Source organism: Cynoglossus semilaevis, chromosome 13, assembly GCF_000523025.1.
Source record: "Cynoglossus semilaevis isolate Cse_v1.0 chromosome 13, Cse_v1.0, whole genome shotgun sequence".
In the NCBI taxonomy this organism is placed as follows: Eukaryota; Metazoa; Chordata; class Actinopteri; order Pleuronectiformes; family Cynoglossidae; genus Cynoglossus; species Cynoglossus semilaevis.
The window spans coordinates 17,190,540-17,207,715 of record NC_024319.1 but is presented as its reverse complement, the minus strand read 5'-3'; the positions used below and the strand labels follow the sequence as shown (position 1 = coordinate 17,207,715).

General features: G+C 39.3%; 1 protein-coding gene across 7 annotated transcripts in view; it reads left to right on the top strand.

Annotated features, from left to right (window-relative positions):
- The window catches only part of arhgef1 (Rho guanine nucleotide exchange factor (GEF) 1), a 40,040-nt gene that overhangs the window by 7,648 nt on the left and 15,216 nt on the right, over window positions 1–17,176 (top strand). For 4 of the 7 annotated variants that reach the window (XM_008323972.3, XM_017037994.2, XM_017037993.2 and 1 more), the window contains exons 2-11: window positions 10,409–10,474; window positions 10,574–10,687; window positions 11,955–12,053; window positions 13,539–13,581; window positions 13,700–13,805; window positions 14,853–14,993; window positions 16,373–16,402; window positions 16,705–16,813; window positions 16,932–17,007; window positions 17,148–17,175. In XM_008323972.3, the coding sequence (XP_008322194.1) occupies window positions 10,424–10,474; window positions 10,574–10,687; window positions 11,955–12,053; window positions 13,539–13,581; window positions 13,700–13,805; window positions 14,853–14,993; window positions 16,373–16,402; window positions 16,705–16,813; window positions 16,932–17,007; window positions 17,148–17,175 (797 nt within the window). In that variant the 5' untranslated portion in view covers window positions 10,409–10,423. Of the gene's footprint in view, window positions 1–10,378; window positions 10,475–10,573; window positions 10,688–11,954; window positions 12,054–13,538; window positions 13,582–13,699; window positions 13,806–14,852; window positions 14,994–16,372; window positions 16,403–16,704; window positions 16,814–16,931; window positions 17,008–17,147; window position 17,176 lie in introns of those variants that run through there. The other 3 variants (XM_025061253.1, XM_025061252.1, XM_017037996.2) reach the window with 2 other exon arrangements.

Below are 17,176 nucleotides of genomic sequence, written 5' to 3'. Positions count from 1 at the left end.
TTCTTTTCCTAGCTAGTTGCAAAAACATATAAAGTGTAGTTGGTTTCTTTCTGGTTAAATTCTATTATATTTTGTGGTGTGTGTCACAGGCTCAATCCCCAAGCAAAACTAAGTCATTAAAAAGATGGGTTGAGAAATTTGGGTGGGTGGGAGGACCTTTGGGTATTTTTTTTCCTTGCCTTGTTTTCTCACAGTGAATATCTTCGAGGCTGACAGATAGTCCTCCTCCATGGCCCTTCCCGAACTTTTCCCAGACCCTAGTTCTTGCTTCCGCGACCACCCAAGCTTCAGTCCGCTAGGCCTGCCTGTACCTGTCAGCTGCCTTACGAGTCTCGAACCAACCAGACTCGATAGGATACGACAACATCGTAGCTCCTAGGTTCATTCGGATACTCGCATCCCTCCACTGCGTTAAGTTTGCGGTTCGAGGAGGGGACAATTTCATATTTTTCTCTTTGGAAATAATTGTACGCAATAATTAACTTGTTTAGAATTCAACTTTAAAGTTTAAACTTTTTGACTGATGGTAAAAAAAAAAATATATTTTGAGAGCTACAATACCTGTTTCTGCCACCTACTATGATTACTCAACCTGGTGTCCCTTTTAAATCCATGGGTAGTAACATGTAGCATGAGTGGCTAATCACAGTGTTATTCTTAATATTAGAGGATCGTTGTGCTGCCAACATGCTAGAACAAGTCGTTTGAAGAATTCTCACCTTCCTCTGTTGCCTTTAACCTCTGCCAAAGAAAATACTTCCACGATATGTCACATAAACCTACGGTGAAATAAATACGTAACAAAACGTGTGAAGGGAAAAAAATCTGTAATGGAGAGAATACAGCATATTCAGCCTGACATTGGCTTTACCACTCACGGTGTGCTAGAGCAGAGGTAGTTCTGGCCAAGTTAGTTTCAAGAACTGGAACTGTCAGACTTTTCTGTTTTCCAGAAACAACCAACACGGGATTCTTTCCTTTACTTGGTATACTTGTAATACTGGAAGCAAACGATCATGGACATGCAAACATTTCCCCCATATTACACACTCGCGCGCACACACACACACTCTTGAATGAATGAACGTTTTGTCCCGATTACTGTGTTTCTGTGTTTGGTCTTTTACCAAATACTGTTCTGTAGAGGCTCACATATGGAACCACTTAAGCCAAGCTAGAGGTTCGCTGTGAACTATCAATCCATGCCAGTCGATTAGCCCCAGCCTATGAAATGTTTCCATGGAGCCAGTGACCTCTTTATAGGGACAGGCAGAGAGAAAGAAAGGAAAGAGCTTGGGTGGAGCTATGCGGTATTGCAGCATCATTTTTAAAGCTTCAATGTTAATGGGGATATACTGTCACAGTGGCATGCTAGCTTAGCACCGCCTTGCGTTCTGTAGTTCACAAAGATTTACAAAAGTGACGTCCAACTGGCCAGTGGTTGAATTGACTCTTTTGGTTATTTCCCCATATTACTCGCATTATGCTCGTCACTATATGAAGCCTAGTCTGACTTTAAACTACTTGGAGACCAGCATGTCGATGGATTCAAGTGTGAAAAGAGATCCCAAAAATCTTATGTTCAAAAGACCACGCCACTATTTAATGGCCGCCAAACAAAACGTTAACGATTCCGTTGTCCTCCGTCGAATGGATCTTTGACTAGAAACCAGTTGACCTCTTTGACAAAGTGCTACTTCCAATTGATTTTTAGCCTTAATTTTGTGAAACAAAATGACTGCATTCATGACTATATCCATACCTAATGCAGTTACTTTTCTCTCTTCTGTTTTTCACCCACTCCGCTTATTTATTACAGCCACATTATTAATTAATCAAATTATAAAATTGATGCTGAAAAACAGAAAAAAAACACAACCAAATGTGACCTCCGCTTTTAACCCGTCACCAAAGTGAACAGTGGTTGACTTGAGTAACCTACAGTACAGCACTGGAAAGTATTTGACAATACTTCCATTCTGCTTGTAACATTCGTCCATTAATGTCATATTGGTGCCATTGAATTGTGTAATTCTAATTTGTTGAAAAGGTTTTTGGTACAGCTGATCTCAAGCCTCTGTAAGGAATGTAAAGCTTAGGGACAAACCATAAAAAAAAACTTTAAAAAAAAAAACTAGGGAAGTAGATTTTAATTCCTGAAAACCCAAAGAAAAAAAAAATTTAAAAAAAACTTTTGGGTGTTAAAAAAACAACAAAAACCAAAAGAGTATGAAAGGTATGAGCTTGTAAAATAATGAAAAGGCCTGTCTGTTTTTTCTGGCACTGTGGCTGTAATCTTATTTTAGCCTTTTACGTAATGGTCGTTAAATTACATAATTGGCTCTTGTCCGGCTGGTCATGAATGCATGGGGCTGTCTCAGTGCGCTTGTACAACAGGCGGATTTTCTGACAATGTGTATGGCTGACTCAAAGGACAAGGCTTTCAGCGCCTGATAGCTTTGATGCCTAATAACGTCTCATCGTGTTTTATTGATAGATGTATTTCAAATTAGGCTGTTGTTTATTTTTATACGTCAGTTATCCAACCGTTAGGCTTAGCAGAAATAAACGATTCCATTTGGAATCACAACAGAATTTGAAGACATTGTAGACAGGACAACAGGGGATCTGTAGCAGGTGGACAGTTGTCTTCCCTATGTCTTCACACAGCCAGACCCCAGTGATTTTATTTATTTATTTTTTTTAAAAAAAGGCGGTCAGTTTAATATGTTCCAACACTGAATGGTTGCGTTTTTGAAAATTGGTCAAATTTAAAAGTTTCCATTTCTGCAATAAAAAAAAAAACCCTACCAACATTTATCAAGCCATTATCTATATACAAACTAGCAAATGCTTATCAACACATACTTGCTGACGTATACCCGTGCTTTTGGTCTGTTTCTTCCGAGGCGCTAGCACAGAGCTGTGGGTTTCGCTAATCACCGATCTTAGCTGAAGGGCTGCATCTGCTTTTTGTCTGTTGTGTTCTTGGTGTAGGTTTAAAGTTTTCAGTCGTTGGTTTACGCTAGGACGGAGTTTAACTGCNTCCATTAGTTGACTCTTTTCTCCTCTTTCCACAGTGTTCATTTCCTGCTGTACTTCGCTCTGCCTTTTAAATTTTCCTCATGTTTCTCTACTCTCCCTTCTATTACCTCTCGTCACAGCACAGACAACCCTTTCCTTTACCTCTATGCACATCATTTCTTCTTTTTTTTTTTTGTATTCCTGAGGCCCACATCTGTGGAATGGCCTGCCTCTGGGTGGCAGAGACTGTTGATGTCTTCAAAGGAAAGGCTCAAATCTCACCTTTTTTAACCTGGCCTTTGATTGATTTTTTTAGCTTATTCATTCTACGTCATTTTAACCTCTTATTTCTGCTTCCTTATTTATCAATTTATTTACTGTTGTTTTGATCCATTGCCTTTGGCTTTTACCACGCTGTCTGCTTTTATCTTACTGGTATTTCCCACCTTGTTTACATCCTTAATTAGATCTTTTAGCTTTGTGTGCTCCAAGGAATTTTTTGGTGTAATATTTAACATTTATCATTACTTTTAAATATTGCTTTTATCTACTTTTATCATCTTTTAATATCCTGAACATCTTATACTTATCTTATTGCTTTATCCCGCCTTGTTTCTACCTACCAGCACCAGTGTTTTCCTTTCCTCATGCGCAGCCCACCACACCGGGAGTTGAGTTTGGACACCCTATGGGGCTGCCCTACGTGGGCTGCCCTACGTGGGCTGGACGAGCGCAGCATGGTAGCATGGTCGGGCTAGTCCTCGGGACGACGACTTTTGTGTCTGTCGTTTGGCAAACCTGGTGTCGGTGGTTCGTCGATAAAGCTGTTTGTTGATTGCAGAGCTTTGTTTATGCTGCGTGTTAACATTCTTTTCTGGTTCTCCTGTAAAATAAGTGTGATGGTTTGATCTTTCTCTTGTTCTCTTGTGTTCTTTTTTTTTTTTTTTTTTTTGCAAATTTTTTTTCTGTCATTTTCTCCTCTTTGCCTTCTTTGGTATTACACGGCGACTAGAAAGGACGGAAGTCTACTGGAGGACAAAAAAAACCATTCATTGCGTGCAAATGACTGAGTCCTATCTGTCGATAACTGATTTTATGCTTTGACTTCTGCGCAGCTGAAATACTGACCCTGTGAGTGTGCAAACTTGAAAAGGATGTATTTCTCGAGGACACGATACGGATTTGCGAGAACGATCCTTGATTTTGGAAAAAAGCACCTCCTTTCTTTTTGTCACTCTCTTCTCTTTATCTGTTCAGTCATACAGGAAATGGCTGTGATGGCTTCCTGAGGAAATTACACCCACTTCCTGTCTGTGCACCTCAATGTTTACCATTTTCCTCTCCTTAAGTTTTTTTTTTTTTTCTCTACTTTTCTGCGCCTCAGGGAGCAGCAGCTGGCTGAGTCACTGGTGCTTTGAAAGCCCCCCCTATCAGTGCAAAGAAGGCTTGGCGTGATAGGGCAGATAGATAAAACAGCAGTGTAAACACAGAAGGCTGTTGGTCTGTTTCTGAATGATATTTGTGTTGTCAATGTGAACTCTGCCACCATCCGTATTTGTATTATATTCCATAACACATACAGCATTGTTTTCATTTTCATTTATTTTTTTGAAAAATAACCAATTTTGTTGTACGTTGTGTGCAATAAAAGCTGTGTTTTTAGAGGCAACAAATCAGGATTTCCATATTGACCGAAATAATCCTAATTACAATTTCTGTTCCAAAATCTAGGATAAAAAATGACATCTGGTAGCAAAATGTTGGGATTTTGAGAGAGCATGTAAGACTTGCTATTCACGACTGTCCCAGCCTTTATTTTAACACAGTAGGGCTTCAAGATACGAGGTACCCGAAATATGAGTTTTCCAAGTAAGGAGTAAGCAGTTTTTGCAAAAATGTTCCTCGCGATATGAGCAAACATCGAGGTGCTCAACCGAGCTCGATTTTTTTTCCACTCGACACTGTTGCGCTCACTGTCTCTTGCTCGATTATTTTACCCGTCGCTTTATTTCGCTCTTTNNNNTCTTTCTATCATCTAAATCGAGTCATCACTCTCAATCCTGCTCCTCGATTAGTGGCTCCGACACTGTGTCATGCTAACTGTCCCTTACTGGATTATTTTACCCATTTTTATAACAACAATATAAAATGTTTTCTTAAATATTATTATTTAATATTATCAATATATTTGTTTATATTTATGTTTTTTATGTTTAGATGGGGGGGGTTAATTTAATTAATTAATAGTCTATTTCGAGGGGGATTAATGGGGGAAAATGCGATCGAGGTACGTACGAGAGAATCAACATAAGAGCTGATGTTAGCTGATGCTAAGCTGTTGCGGAACTGATGAAATTCGTATCTTGAAGCCCCACTGTACTTCATTCTAAGTCCCTGAGCATACTGATGAGGTTCTTCAGACGAACAATGATGGAAACCTGGTACTCTGTAAAGCTTCTCGAAGGTCTAAATAGTAAGTAAAACAATACAGTACGTGCTCGCTGAAAAGGTACAAAACATTTACTGACAAGATTTACTTTTGATTATTGTTAGCACTGTTGTTCTAAAGGAATGCATGGTTCCTCTTGTGGTTATTACATTATTTGAGGGCAGACAATGACTGTTTGATCCTTGAGCTGCTAACATGACCTCAGCCTTAAGACGGTATTTTAATTTTTTTTTTTTTCCATCAATGTCAACTCATGGAGAGTTCAATGTAGAACATGTGAATTGCTCTTTAAGCAATTTGATGTAGCGCTGTTTCAGTCAAGCTAACACAAATTGAGCTGAGCACGAGATTTTATTTTTCTCTAATGTCACCTAAAACAAACTGAAAATGCTTCTGTGCTGCAATGTTAAGGACACAGTTTAAGGGAATACCTGAAGTGGTAAGTCCTTCTTTTCCGGATCTGGTCGAGCCTATTCAGATATTCCTATCAGACAAATGATTATCCTTATTGTTATCATTGTTATTGCAGGAGCTTGGTTGACACACTTGGTCTCCAGCATGGATGCCTTGGACCCCAACCCCTGGGTGAGGTCACGATTTGGGTTAATTTGAATGGGGTTTTGGTGTTATATCTTTCCTAGTTGTGGAGTAGACCTTGGTCTGGTGAAGGGTGTAAAGGAATGCTTTTGTTAAGACCAGTTGGCATTGGAAAACTGAAACACGTACGCTTGATAGCTATCATCAGATTGATGCCACCCGACATTTAGTATGTGGAATGTGGAGAGAGGAGGGAATGTGCGGGGCAGCTGCCTACTTGAAAGAGCACCAGAGCTAGTGTCTGCGAGTTCATTTGTTCACATTTTAATCCGTCCTGATACAGTTATGTAAAAAAAAAAAAAAAAAAAAAAAATGATGAAAAAGATCAAGTGTTCTTATTTGTTTGCCGATCACGATACCATAGCCAATACTTCTTTAGGTTATGTTTCAAGAAATAGGAAGTGGAAGGCATGTGTGGCAAGGCTCTGTGTATGAGTTCAGCTCAAACCACAGAATGCCAGGAAAAAGAAATTCTTATGGACAGTTGTATTTTCTTCTCATAGAGAGAGGACAAATTCGAGCCATATTGAAATAAATTCTTTATCTGGAATAAATAAAACATCTTCATCCTGACACCGTAGTGACGGTAGACAATATACGGTATACGATTCTACATAGTTAACACAGCCGGCTGAACGGAAAGTGAGCAGAGCTTTTTATTGAAGGCACTCGCCTGTCTTTCGGTTAGCAAAGCGTCACGTAGCACTGGTGTCATGTTTTAATAAACAAATTGAGGCCCGTTCAGGTGTTTCGTTAAATCGCTCATATCAGAACAAATCTGAGACACTGAACCAGAGTAGGAAAACGTAACAACACTCACTGACCTGTTTGCAGCCGGTTGTGGTGAAAATGGATGAATATTTGACTGAAGTATTGAGGACAAAGTTATCAGGACATACCTTTTTAAAATACTACATGTCCTATGAATCTACGTTTTTGTTTTTTTTTCTCTATTTTTTGAAGTCCTCCAATATATGCCAGAAGGTGTTGACCCTCATAGTTTGAGGTGTAAGCATGGTATTATGTACTAACTGGGGATAATGGGATGATGGTGTCGTTTCTGTACTGCCAAAGCTCACAGACTGCCTCCATATGCCGTCTGAACTGTGCCATATGCTGGAATGCATGAATCAGCTTCTTCTGGGCATAGGAATCTCTCACTCATGATGTCTGAAATCTCTTAGTTTTGGAACTTGGATCAGAACTGACCTTACCACCTTACTGAACCTCTGTTAGCTTTTTCCATCACTGCTGTTTGAATATGTAGTGCATTTCATCTGATATCAGTCTGAAGCATTTGGGTAACAACTGTTGGACCTTAGATCTCCTGTAATAAAAACTAGGAGATTAAAATTTACCTTTACTTGACAGAATTTTTCGAAACCATTTTTAACTTCCGGAACAGACATCGGAAGGTAACTTACAAATGAAACGTTACAAACGCCAACAAAACCCCAACTACACCATTTTTATTATTGTTAATCTTAAATTATTAGAACAGGATTTACATTGCTGCAGGAAGATTTCCTTATTTTTTATTTGTTGTACAGTAGTCCCTCGCTATTTAGCGGTTCATCTTTCGCCGATTCACGACTTCGCGGGTTTTTGAAAACTGTATATATAAAATATACTGTATCCCGGATCTGGATCTGCAAGAGATGTCACAGGAATGGGACGACGATATGGTTCGATCGGTCCAATTTAGAAACAAAATCGACGACGACATCGTGACTGCCTACAAGCTACTCTTCGACTGGAAAAAGAAGCGGCGGAAGCAACTGCCGATCACGATGTTCGGCAGCCTCGCAAAAAAAGAGCCAGTTCCTGCTACTACTACGGATACCCCTTCGGAAAGAAGAAATGGCACCACCCTCTGGAGAGACGTAAAATCAATCATCGGCTTCGCAGTAAAAGTCATCATCACCTTCCTCGTCGTCATTTTACTGCGCATAAATATGGTGTCACCACTTCGCGGAAATTCAGTTCTCGCGGCAGGCCTCGGAGCCTAACTACCGCGATAAACGAGGGACCACTGTACATTCTTTAACTCTGGTTTGTTTGATTTTGTCTGATTGTCTTCTTTACAAAGACAAGGACATTTTCAAAAGAGACCGATCTGGACTGCAGATAGGCCAGTCGGACATCTTTAAAATTGCAGGCAGGGCTGCATAATTATTCCGATCATGGTAGCAACGCCAAAGTTTATGATTACATGACCTCATCACCCTGATTGGCCACTGTTTGCTAAGCAGACCAATCGGTTCTCACTGTGAAGAAGAAGAAGAATAGAAGAAGTTTTAACACTGGTCGCAGTCGGGGGATCCAAGCACTGCACCACCGTTGCCCAGAATCGGTCTCCTCTGTGGTCAAACGTTATTCAATTTTCCCTGCTGGAACAAATTACTCGGTGCCCCCAGAAGACCCAAGTGTGTAAATGTTTGTGTTGGCGATGTTGGGTCGAAAAACTCCTCTAGAAATTTCATTAGAATTTGAAGTCACATTGGAATAGTGTATAAATCATAGAAGAAAAATGTTTCCCTGAATTTAGCACTTTCAATGTCATCAGTGCTAAAAAAAAAAAAAAAAAATCGAAATGTTTTCTTGATCTTTTTTTGACTGTAAAAGTGTTTAGTTTTAAAAGCTAGAACAAACGTTTTGGAAATAGGGCAAATTACACTGTTATATTTAAAAGGAAGCATCCATTGACAGTGCCGTATAAAAATACATTTTGAGGCACTGTAAAGTACACACGACGACAAGCACTTTGGAGCAGTGAAAGCATATTGATCTCTTTTCAACAGTCTGAATGAATAATTGCGCACAAGTTCTCTCTCATACTCTACGTCTATGTCTCTCTCTCTCTCTCTCTCCCTAGCCCTCCTCCTTCTCCTGGGTCTCTGTGTTTATCTAACCCCTCCCTCATATGTTCCTCTCATAACACTCACCAAGCTACTTGGTATGGCCATGAATGACCATGCTCTCTCGCTCGCTCGCTCTCTCGCTCTTTTTCTCTTTCTCTCCCCTCTGTACATGCACTAAGCCAGGGGTGTCAAATTCACAGTGGGTCAAAATTAAAAACCGGGACGAAGTCGTGGGCCGAACTCGATATTTATTGAAAAATTGACTTTAATTGTTAAATGTTTTCATTGTTAAATGTTTTCCTTTCTCTCCAGATCCGTAATGTAGAATTTTTTTTCATATGGAAATAAACGTTAGTTTTGCGGATGGATGGATGGATAGGTGGATGGATAGATAGATGGATGGATGGACGGATGGATAGATGATAGATAGATGGCTGGATGGATAGATGGATAGATAGATGGATGGGTGGATAGATGGATAGATAGATGGCCGGATGGATGGAGGGATAGATGGATGGATGGAGGGATGGATGGATAGATGGATAGATAGATGGCCGGATGGATGGAGGGATAGATGGATGGATAGATGATAGATGGATGGATGGCCGGATGGATGGAGGGATAGATGGATGGATAGATGGACGGATGGATAGATGATAGATAGATGGATGGATGGAGGGATGGATGGATAGATGGATAGATGGATGGATGGATTTTATGTTCGTGGATTATGTTTAGCAATAGTTGTACAGAATTTTTTTTTATCCGTTTCTCTGTTTTCTTTCATCTCAAAAAAATCAGAAAACACACTAATTCCCTTTTTTTTTTTTTGACAAAATACGACTTTGCATATGGGCAAACTTCCAATTGTCATGCAGTTGTATTTCAGGCTCCCCCTTGTGGCACTTGGCACAGAAATGAATTTGGAACAGTGTATTCCACTGCCTTCAAATATTCTATGAAAGTGATGACAAAAATAATTTTCTTATGAAAGAGTTCCTTATATTGTAGTCATACAATTTAACCACCATTTTTTAAAATAATATATAATATAGTCCATTCCCTACAATTCAGTTTCTGAATAATTTAGTACTCAAATTCTAATTAAATTTTTATAATATACAGTTTTTCCATTTCCTGTGTGACCACAATACTTGGTTAATTTGGCACCTTACAGAAAAAAAACAAAATAAATCAGCACTTTGTATACGTTGAAATGCAGTTTTTGTCTCACTTTCCTTAAATCTAAGATATCATATCAGTAGGTATTCTTCTCTCTGTCTCTCTCTTTAATTCTTATTCGTTCACTCTCTTCGATTCCAGATTGTCATTCTTTTATTTTTCTCTGGGGAAGTTCACATCATCCAGTGGTAAATTTAGCCCCGTGTCTGGCTGTACTCAGTACAGATTTTAGCCTGTGTCTGCGAATGATTGGCTAATTCTCCTCTCTTAAATTTCCATGATGTTTGGTGTTCAGTGCTCAAACCCAGCCATGAGCATCATCGGGGCTGAAGATGAGGATTTTGAGAATGAACTCACCGATGTAAGTAAATAAAAAAAAACACTTCCAGTCGTATTTCCCGTGATATTAATCGTGCGTTCACTTATTTTGTGCTGACTTTTTTTTTTTTTCTTTTATCAGGTGGTTGAGGACCAGTGTTCAAGCTTTAACCACATAGAGAAGCTGAAAGAACGACCGACCCACCTGCTCGTATTCCTGCATCATGTTATTCTGCAGTTTGATCCCGCTCCTTTGGTGAGTATTATTAGAAGTGTTGAGCTGTATCAAAATATGGGAAACGTTTTATATTTGTATGTTTTACTCAGTCATTCTCTACAATCGAACTCACGTTTCAACTTAATAAAAGGCTCGTTTTCTAAAAATCTTCAAACTCTCTATGAGGCTAAAATGTACACTTTATACCAGGGCTACGGGTCGCACGCAAAACCCAAAGGTCCTCTGGGATATTTTGGAATAAGTCAAAGGTCCAGGGAGAGAGGAGGAGCTGATGTGGTGACTCACATGTGACGCATCACTTTTGCATCACGCCGTAATACTGCCATTCTCAGAACACCAAACATCGAAATACATATAAAATAAATACAATTTAGTCAAATCTCCTCTTGACTGGCATCTCTAACAACCGTTGTCCAATTTAAACTTTCAAAAAGCTCCACCTTAACTGTCCCTGTTAGCTGATCATTTCTAACCCTGTCCATCCTGGTCACTGCCAGCATCTGCTAGCATCTTTATTTCAGAAACGTCCAACGTTTTTTTTTTAGCCACTGTCCCTACACCATTCATCATAGCAGGTCTCACTACGGTCTTATAAATCTTCCTCTTTAACTTTGCCACAAATCAACCCCTGACACCCGTCTCCATCCATACTCTGGATGGTTGACCATAGGAATTTAAACCTGTCCACCTTTACCAATTTCTACTCTTTGCATCTTTCCACTTATCTCATCGTGTATTCATTTCTCTTCGCCCCAAAATAAACCTCCACCTCTCCAGATTGTCCTATTTTCCTCCAGATCCTATATCCTACCTGCTTCCTCTTTTCACTACAGATGACAGTGTCGTCTGCAAACATCACGATCCACGGAGCCTCCTGTCGCACCTCGTCTGTCAGCCCGTCTATTAGCATAGGTCAAACAAAAAGGCAATCAGAGCCGGTCCCTGATATACAGCGCACCCAACTACCGTCTTGCTGGCCTTGCACGTGATCCTCACATACCTCTGCCACATACTGCACCACAGCTCTATAAATGCTTTCTGTAAATCCACAAAATCCCTGTGCAACCTTCCTGACCTTCACTCCGTGTTTCTACCCGTGGTTTCGAAGCAAAAATGGTTTTAAATCAGTAGCACTTCTCCTTAGCATAAAACCAAACTGCTGAGCGTAGCTGACATTGTCAAGACAAAGCATATAATATTTCTGAAGCTAACAGCTAACATGTATGTCCTCCTTGCATACTGAAATACAACTTTTAAAGTCCTTACTTTTGTGTCCTTCCTTCAGCTATGCTACCTCCATGCTGACCTCTTCAAGAACCTCGGTGCCAAAGAGACCAAGAAGCAGTTTGTGGAGTTCCACAACACCTTCATAGACAAGAGTGCAGTAAGTGTATTTGTTGACAGATTTGAATATGGAAAAGAGATGGAAATCCTGATCGCAAAGCAAATTCAATTCGCTGCAAAGAGTTTTTTTTTTTTTTTAAATATATAATTTGTGTTCTACAATATGTAAATAAAAGCTAATTAGATTTATGGTAAACCGTGCTTTTTGCGCTTTAATTCGTGACAGGGACGTTATGACGAAATGTCTATTGTAAGCTAGCTCTGATGTCGCAGCATATTTGACTAGTGTTGTTATGTTTTATTTGATCGGGGTTTTGAAAATCTGACAATTAAAGATATCTGCGCAAACTTTTTTTTTTTTTTTTTTTTAAACCAAACCTGAACGGGGCGTGCAACACTAAATGACACAGATGTTTCTTGTGCTTGGATGACGTCGCTGGTTCCTTAACCTGCTCCGCAGTGCCCCCTTTTGTCAATAGGATTCCGTCCAGTCCCTCACACTGACGTTTTTACAGCTTCAAATATCCACCAAACTTTGTAAGATGCCAATAAAATATGTTATAGAGCAGTTACATCCATAACAGTGGTCCCTGACCTTTTTTTGTTCCAAGGACGGCTCACCCTGTACCACCTGTAGGACTCTGTTTTGCAACTGACGACGTATTTTTTAAAAATATTGCCAGATTATCTTTAAATGAAGAAAGTAAATGGATATGGTGGAATTTCTTTGAATGAAGTAAATTAGTAAAAATTAAGTGAATTTTTTTCACTTCGTCCCACTGCGGACCGGTACCAAATGATCTATGGACTAGTACTGGTCCGCAGACCGGGGGTTTTGAATAATTGATTTTATAGTTTTACTCTTTTTTTTTTTAATAATCCTGCGTTAAATAACCAATGCTTCACGTTAATACATACAATAGACCGCAGTACTTTCCAAATGACAATCCGCCTGATTGCAAACAACCATCGTTTTTTTATTCACTACTGTAGGTCAATATTACGCAGTAATGTTTTTTCTTCTTTTGGGATCGACTGACCAGAGTCTGTTCTTAACACAAAAAAAAGTCAGTTTTTTTTTTTTTTTTTTTTAAATCTACAAAGTGGTTTGAAAACTTTAAAACTCTCTCTATAATCTCCAACTTTCTCTATCCCCAATGTCCAAAATGTCCACCCTCTACCCCCTCCTCTACATTTTGTGAGGATCGTGGGAAAATAATTTAGGACCTAATCCTTTGGCACTCTTTCTTCCTCTCCCTCCCTCTTATTTTCTCTCTCTCTCTCTCTCTCTTCTTCATTCTTGGTCTCACCCTCTCTCCCTCACTTCCCTTAGAAACGTCTACCCCCCCCTCTGCCTGTCTGTCAGTCTGTCTGTCTCTTTTTTTCAGTCTCGTTTTTCCTTCTGTAGTACTCTACCTACCTCTGTTGGTTACATTTGTTTGCACAGCTCCTGCACTATTCCATGTGCTACTATAACATTTACTTTATTTCTTCTTCTTTTTTTTTTTTTTTTTCCCCCGTCCAGAATCTCCAGGTGGCAATACCACGACATGTATCACACGAATTGGGTGAGTCTTTGATATATGAGTATTTCATATATTCTAAATAAAAGCAGTTACACATATAAATAACAATTGGCATTGCAACTTGCAATTTATCTTCCCCCCAATTATTTCTGTGAATAAGACCGGACACGTCCAGAACTGATAGCTGACGATGTCCAGAGGCTATACGCCCAGGAAGTTCAGGCTCAACAAGCTGCCGAAGTGGCTAAACAGCTGGAAGACTTCAGGTGAGAACACAACGCACTTGGACAGCACGCTGCAGCTGCTCAAGTTCGTCACGGCTGGACGGAAAGAAACGGTTGAATAACCTTCTTGCTTCTACCTCGAAGTAAAGGATTCTAAGTATATGAGTCGCTGTGATCAGCCTATTGTTTGTAAACACTGCTGCACGATTTATACAGCGTTACGATTTGTATGTTTTTTTTACACTCCACACCAGGGGGCTGTCTAATTCATTTTAGTTACACATACAACCTAATTAGATGTCAACTGGGCCGGACTTAATACCAATAAGTCCATGTTTTTACCATTTGTTTACATGCAAAGAAGTACAAGTATATTAGATAAATAAGCATTTTATATGGTTATTATATATTTTTTTCAATTAGGCTGTGATCAGCCTATTGTTTGTAAACACTGCTGCACGATTTATACAGCGTTACGATTTGTATGTTTTTTTTACACTCCACACCAGGGGGCTGTCTAATTCATTTTAGTTACACATACAACCTAATTAGATGTCAACTGGGCCGGACTTAATACCAATAAGTCCATGTTTTTACCATTTGTTTACATGCAAAGAAGTACAAGTATATTAGATAAATAAGCATTTTATATGGTTATTATATATTTTTTTCAATTAGTCAGAATGAAATATAAATTTACAAAAAAAAATTTTTTTTTTTCAAAATTTATCAACCGGGCCGGATTGAAACCCCAAGCGTGCCGGTTTTGGCCCGGGGGCCTTATTTTTGACAGCCCTGCTCTACACACTCTTTAGACAGCTGCGGTCACTAGCTGGACATTTTAAAAGGAACAATTTGTTTATAATTCCGTAGGAAAAATACATTAAGAATCAATATCTGGTAGTGTTGTGCCGTTGTTAGCTAGTTAGCTTAGCTTCTAATCGAAATCCAAAAAACAAATTCAATAAGATAGGTGCAAGAACCTGGGAGTTGAGTTGCTGTTCAAGGACCAGACTCAGTTATAAACATTTTTTTGTTAATTTTCAGTTGTACTTACAGTAGTTCAATCCGTGCTTTGTTTTGGTGCAGGCAGAAGCGGACGATGGGTATGACCCCCAATGAAGCAGAGCTTATCGACGTGGAAAGCCATTATCACACTGACCGCGTCCCAAAAGAGATGAAGGAGAAGTCTGTGGCGGAAAACCTTCTGGAAAAAATGTTTGAAACACAGTGAGTGATTGTCTTTGCATTCAAAAACAGCACAAAAAAAAAAAAAAATCTTAGATCCAAGTCTGATTCTCAGAGCCATGTAAATGTCATTACCAGTGTTTTTTTTATTGTCAAAATCAAGTTTTTATAAGTTTGAGGAGGTGGTCTAGAGCAATCGGAATCTGCTGCATGTTGAGCAAACGTTTGACAAACCAACACTGCCATGTAAAAAAAAAAAAAAAAAAAAAGGTTCCCAGACGGGTAGTAATGACTACAGGCAAGGAGGATTTTTATGTAAAAACACATATGTAAAGTAAGTAGATAAGCTCTGTTTCTTTTTTTGGGATTTTTTTTTTTTTGTTTTTTTTTTTTAGTAGGTCATGATATATAATAAGTGGTCAACGTACTCTGAGGAAAAGCAGAATAAATTGTCAAGTTTGTGCTTCTAACTTCAGGGGTCAATGCAAGTTCTGCAGAAAGAAAAGTTTTTCAAAAGGTACAACAAGACGAGGCTAAAAAGCGAAGAGGAAGAAGTCAGTGTTGCCATGCTAACCGGAAACATTTGCAGTTTGGGGAACTGTGAGCAGAGGGCGGATGACCGTCTAACCTTATCTTGGCAGAAGACAGAGACGGAAAAAACAAAACAACAAGATGAACAATGTAAAGAGACACTCCTTCTCAGACTGAAGATAAGAACAAAAAAAAACAACAATTAGAATCAATGGCTCTAGACTCATGTACTACACTGTTACTGTAACGTAACAGTAAGAGTTACTGTAACATTGTCTCACCCCAAATATCCCCTTCCTCTGGTCCCAACAGCACGGTGACATCACCCACTCAAGTGGTTTCCGAGTGGTCCATCTGCTCCATAAACAGGATAGATACGTCACCTGATTGGATTGTGCAGGATCACTGCCCTCCCTCTAAACTTTTAAAACAAAACACAAGTGTCCGATCACTGCGGTCTCACCTGTGTGTTACGTTAGAAAGAAACATGCTAGAAAAGACATCCGGTGTGTGGATTCACTTACTAAAAGCTATATTAGAGAGACAGCGCGAGGCAGATGTAGCATAGAACTGGCAAGTCAAATAAAGCTAATGCTTGCTTTAGCTAGTTAGTTTTTTTTAGTTAGCTTAGTTTTTTTTTTCGCCTATTTTTAAGACTATGTTCCCTATCGTTTGCTTTGAACGCAACACCAGCAAAATTAGCCGCGATTTGGATCAGACCAAGGTCACGTATTGTAGGTTTCTTTATCCAAAAATCCCAAAAGCGTCAGTTGTGCGTTTTGAGCGGGCACATATAAGTGCTCCTATAAACGAGGAGATGAGCTTGAAGCCGCTGAGTAACCGCTCCGTTTTTAACCTCGGTATAATGACACGTCTGCCGTTTCTTTCAGGCCGCCAATTGTCTCAGACGAGGATAAATGGTAAGTCGTGCATTTTCTGTTATTTTAGCTAAATGTTTTCTATCCTGTTAACTTTCTATTCTGGAAGAAGACCTAGACCCATTTCCAGTTTTTTTTTACATTAAAAATTGAATTTTAACATTGAAACATTTGAATAATTAAAACCCTGGTTATTTTAGTTTGATTACAAATTCTTTTAGTTTTCCAGAAACCACGGGCTCCATAATTTTGTTTGGCCGTTTCCGTGCTTTCTAGAATGACTTTACTGTGGACTATTTTAAACCAAACTTTTGCAAATTTAAGGACTGTCCCTTCTCTTGTAGCCAGTCCATATTTTCCGCCGTCGTCGTCTACATGAAGCACCTCGGCGTCAAGAGCAGAGCAGTGGATAAGAAGTCCAGAGGTGGCTTCTTCAGAAGGCAACTGGTTAAGGTAACCTTGAAAAAAAATTTGAAAAAAAATCACTACATCCTCTGCTTTATTGCTTCCGCAACAACTTCTATCAATTGTATTCACTTCAAATCTTGAATCTTCTCTCTGTGTTTTCCAGAATAAGAAGGATGAGTCCACAAAGGCCAAGCCCAGAGGTGTCTTTCCAGGCATCCCCAGCTGGATTGCAGGCAACAGTTTGTATTCCTTTTTATATATTCCACATACTTGTTATATAGTGGCAACATTTACAGTGACCAAATGCCATGTGTAAAAATTCTAAAATAGACATGCCGATATGAGAACATGTTGTCCTGCACTTCTTTCCTTGTTACAGCTGAGGTCAAACCTAAAATGGAAACTGAA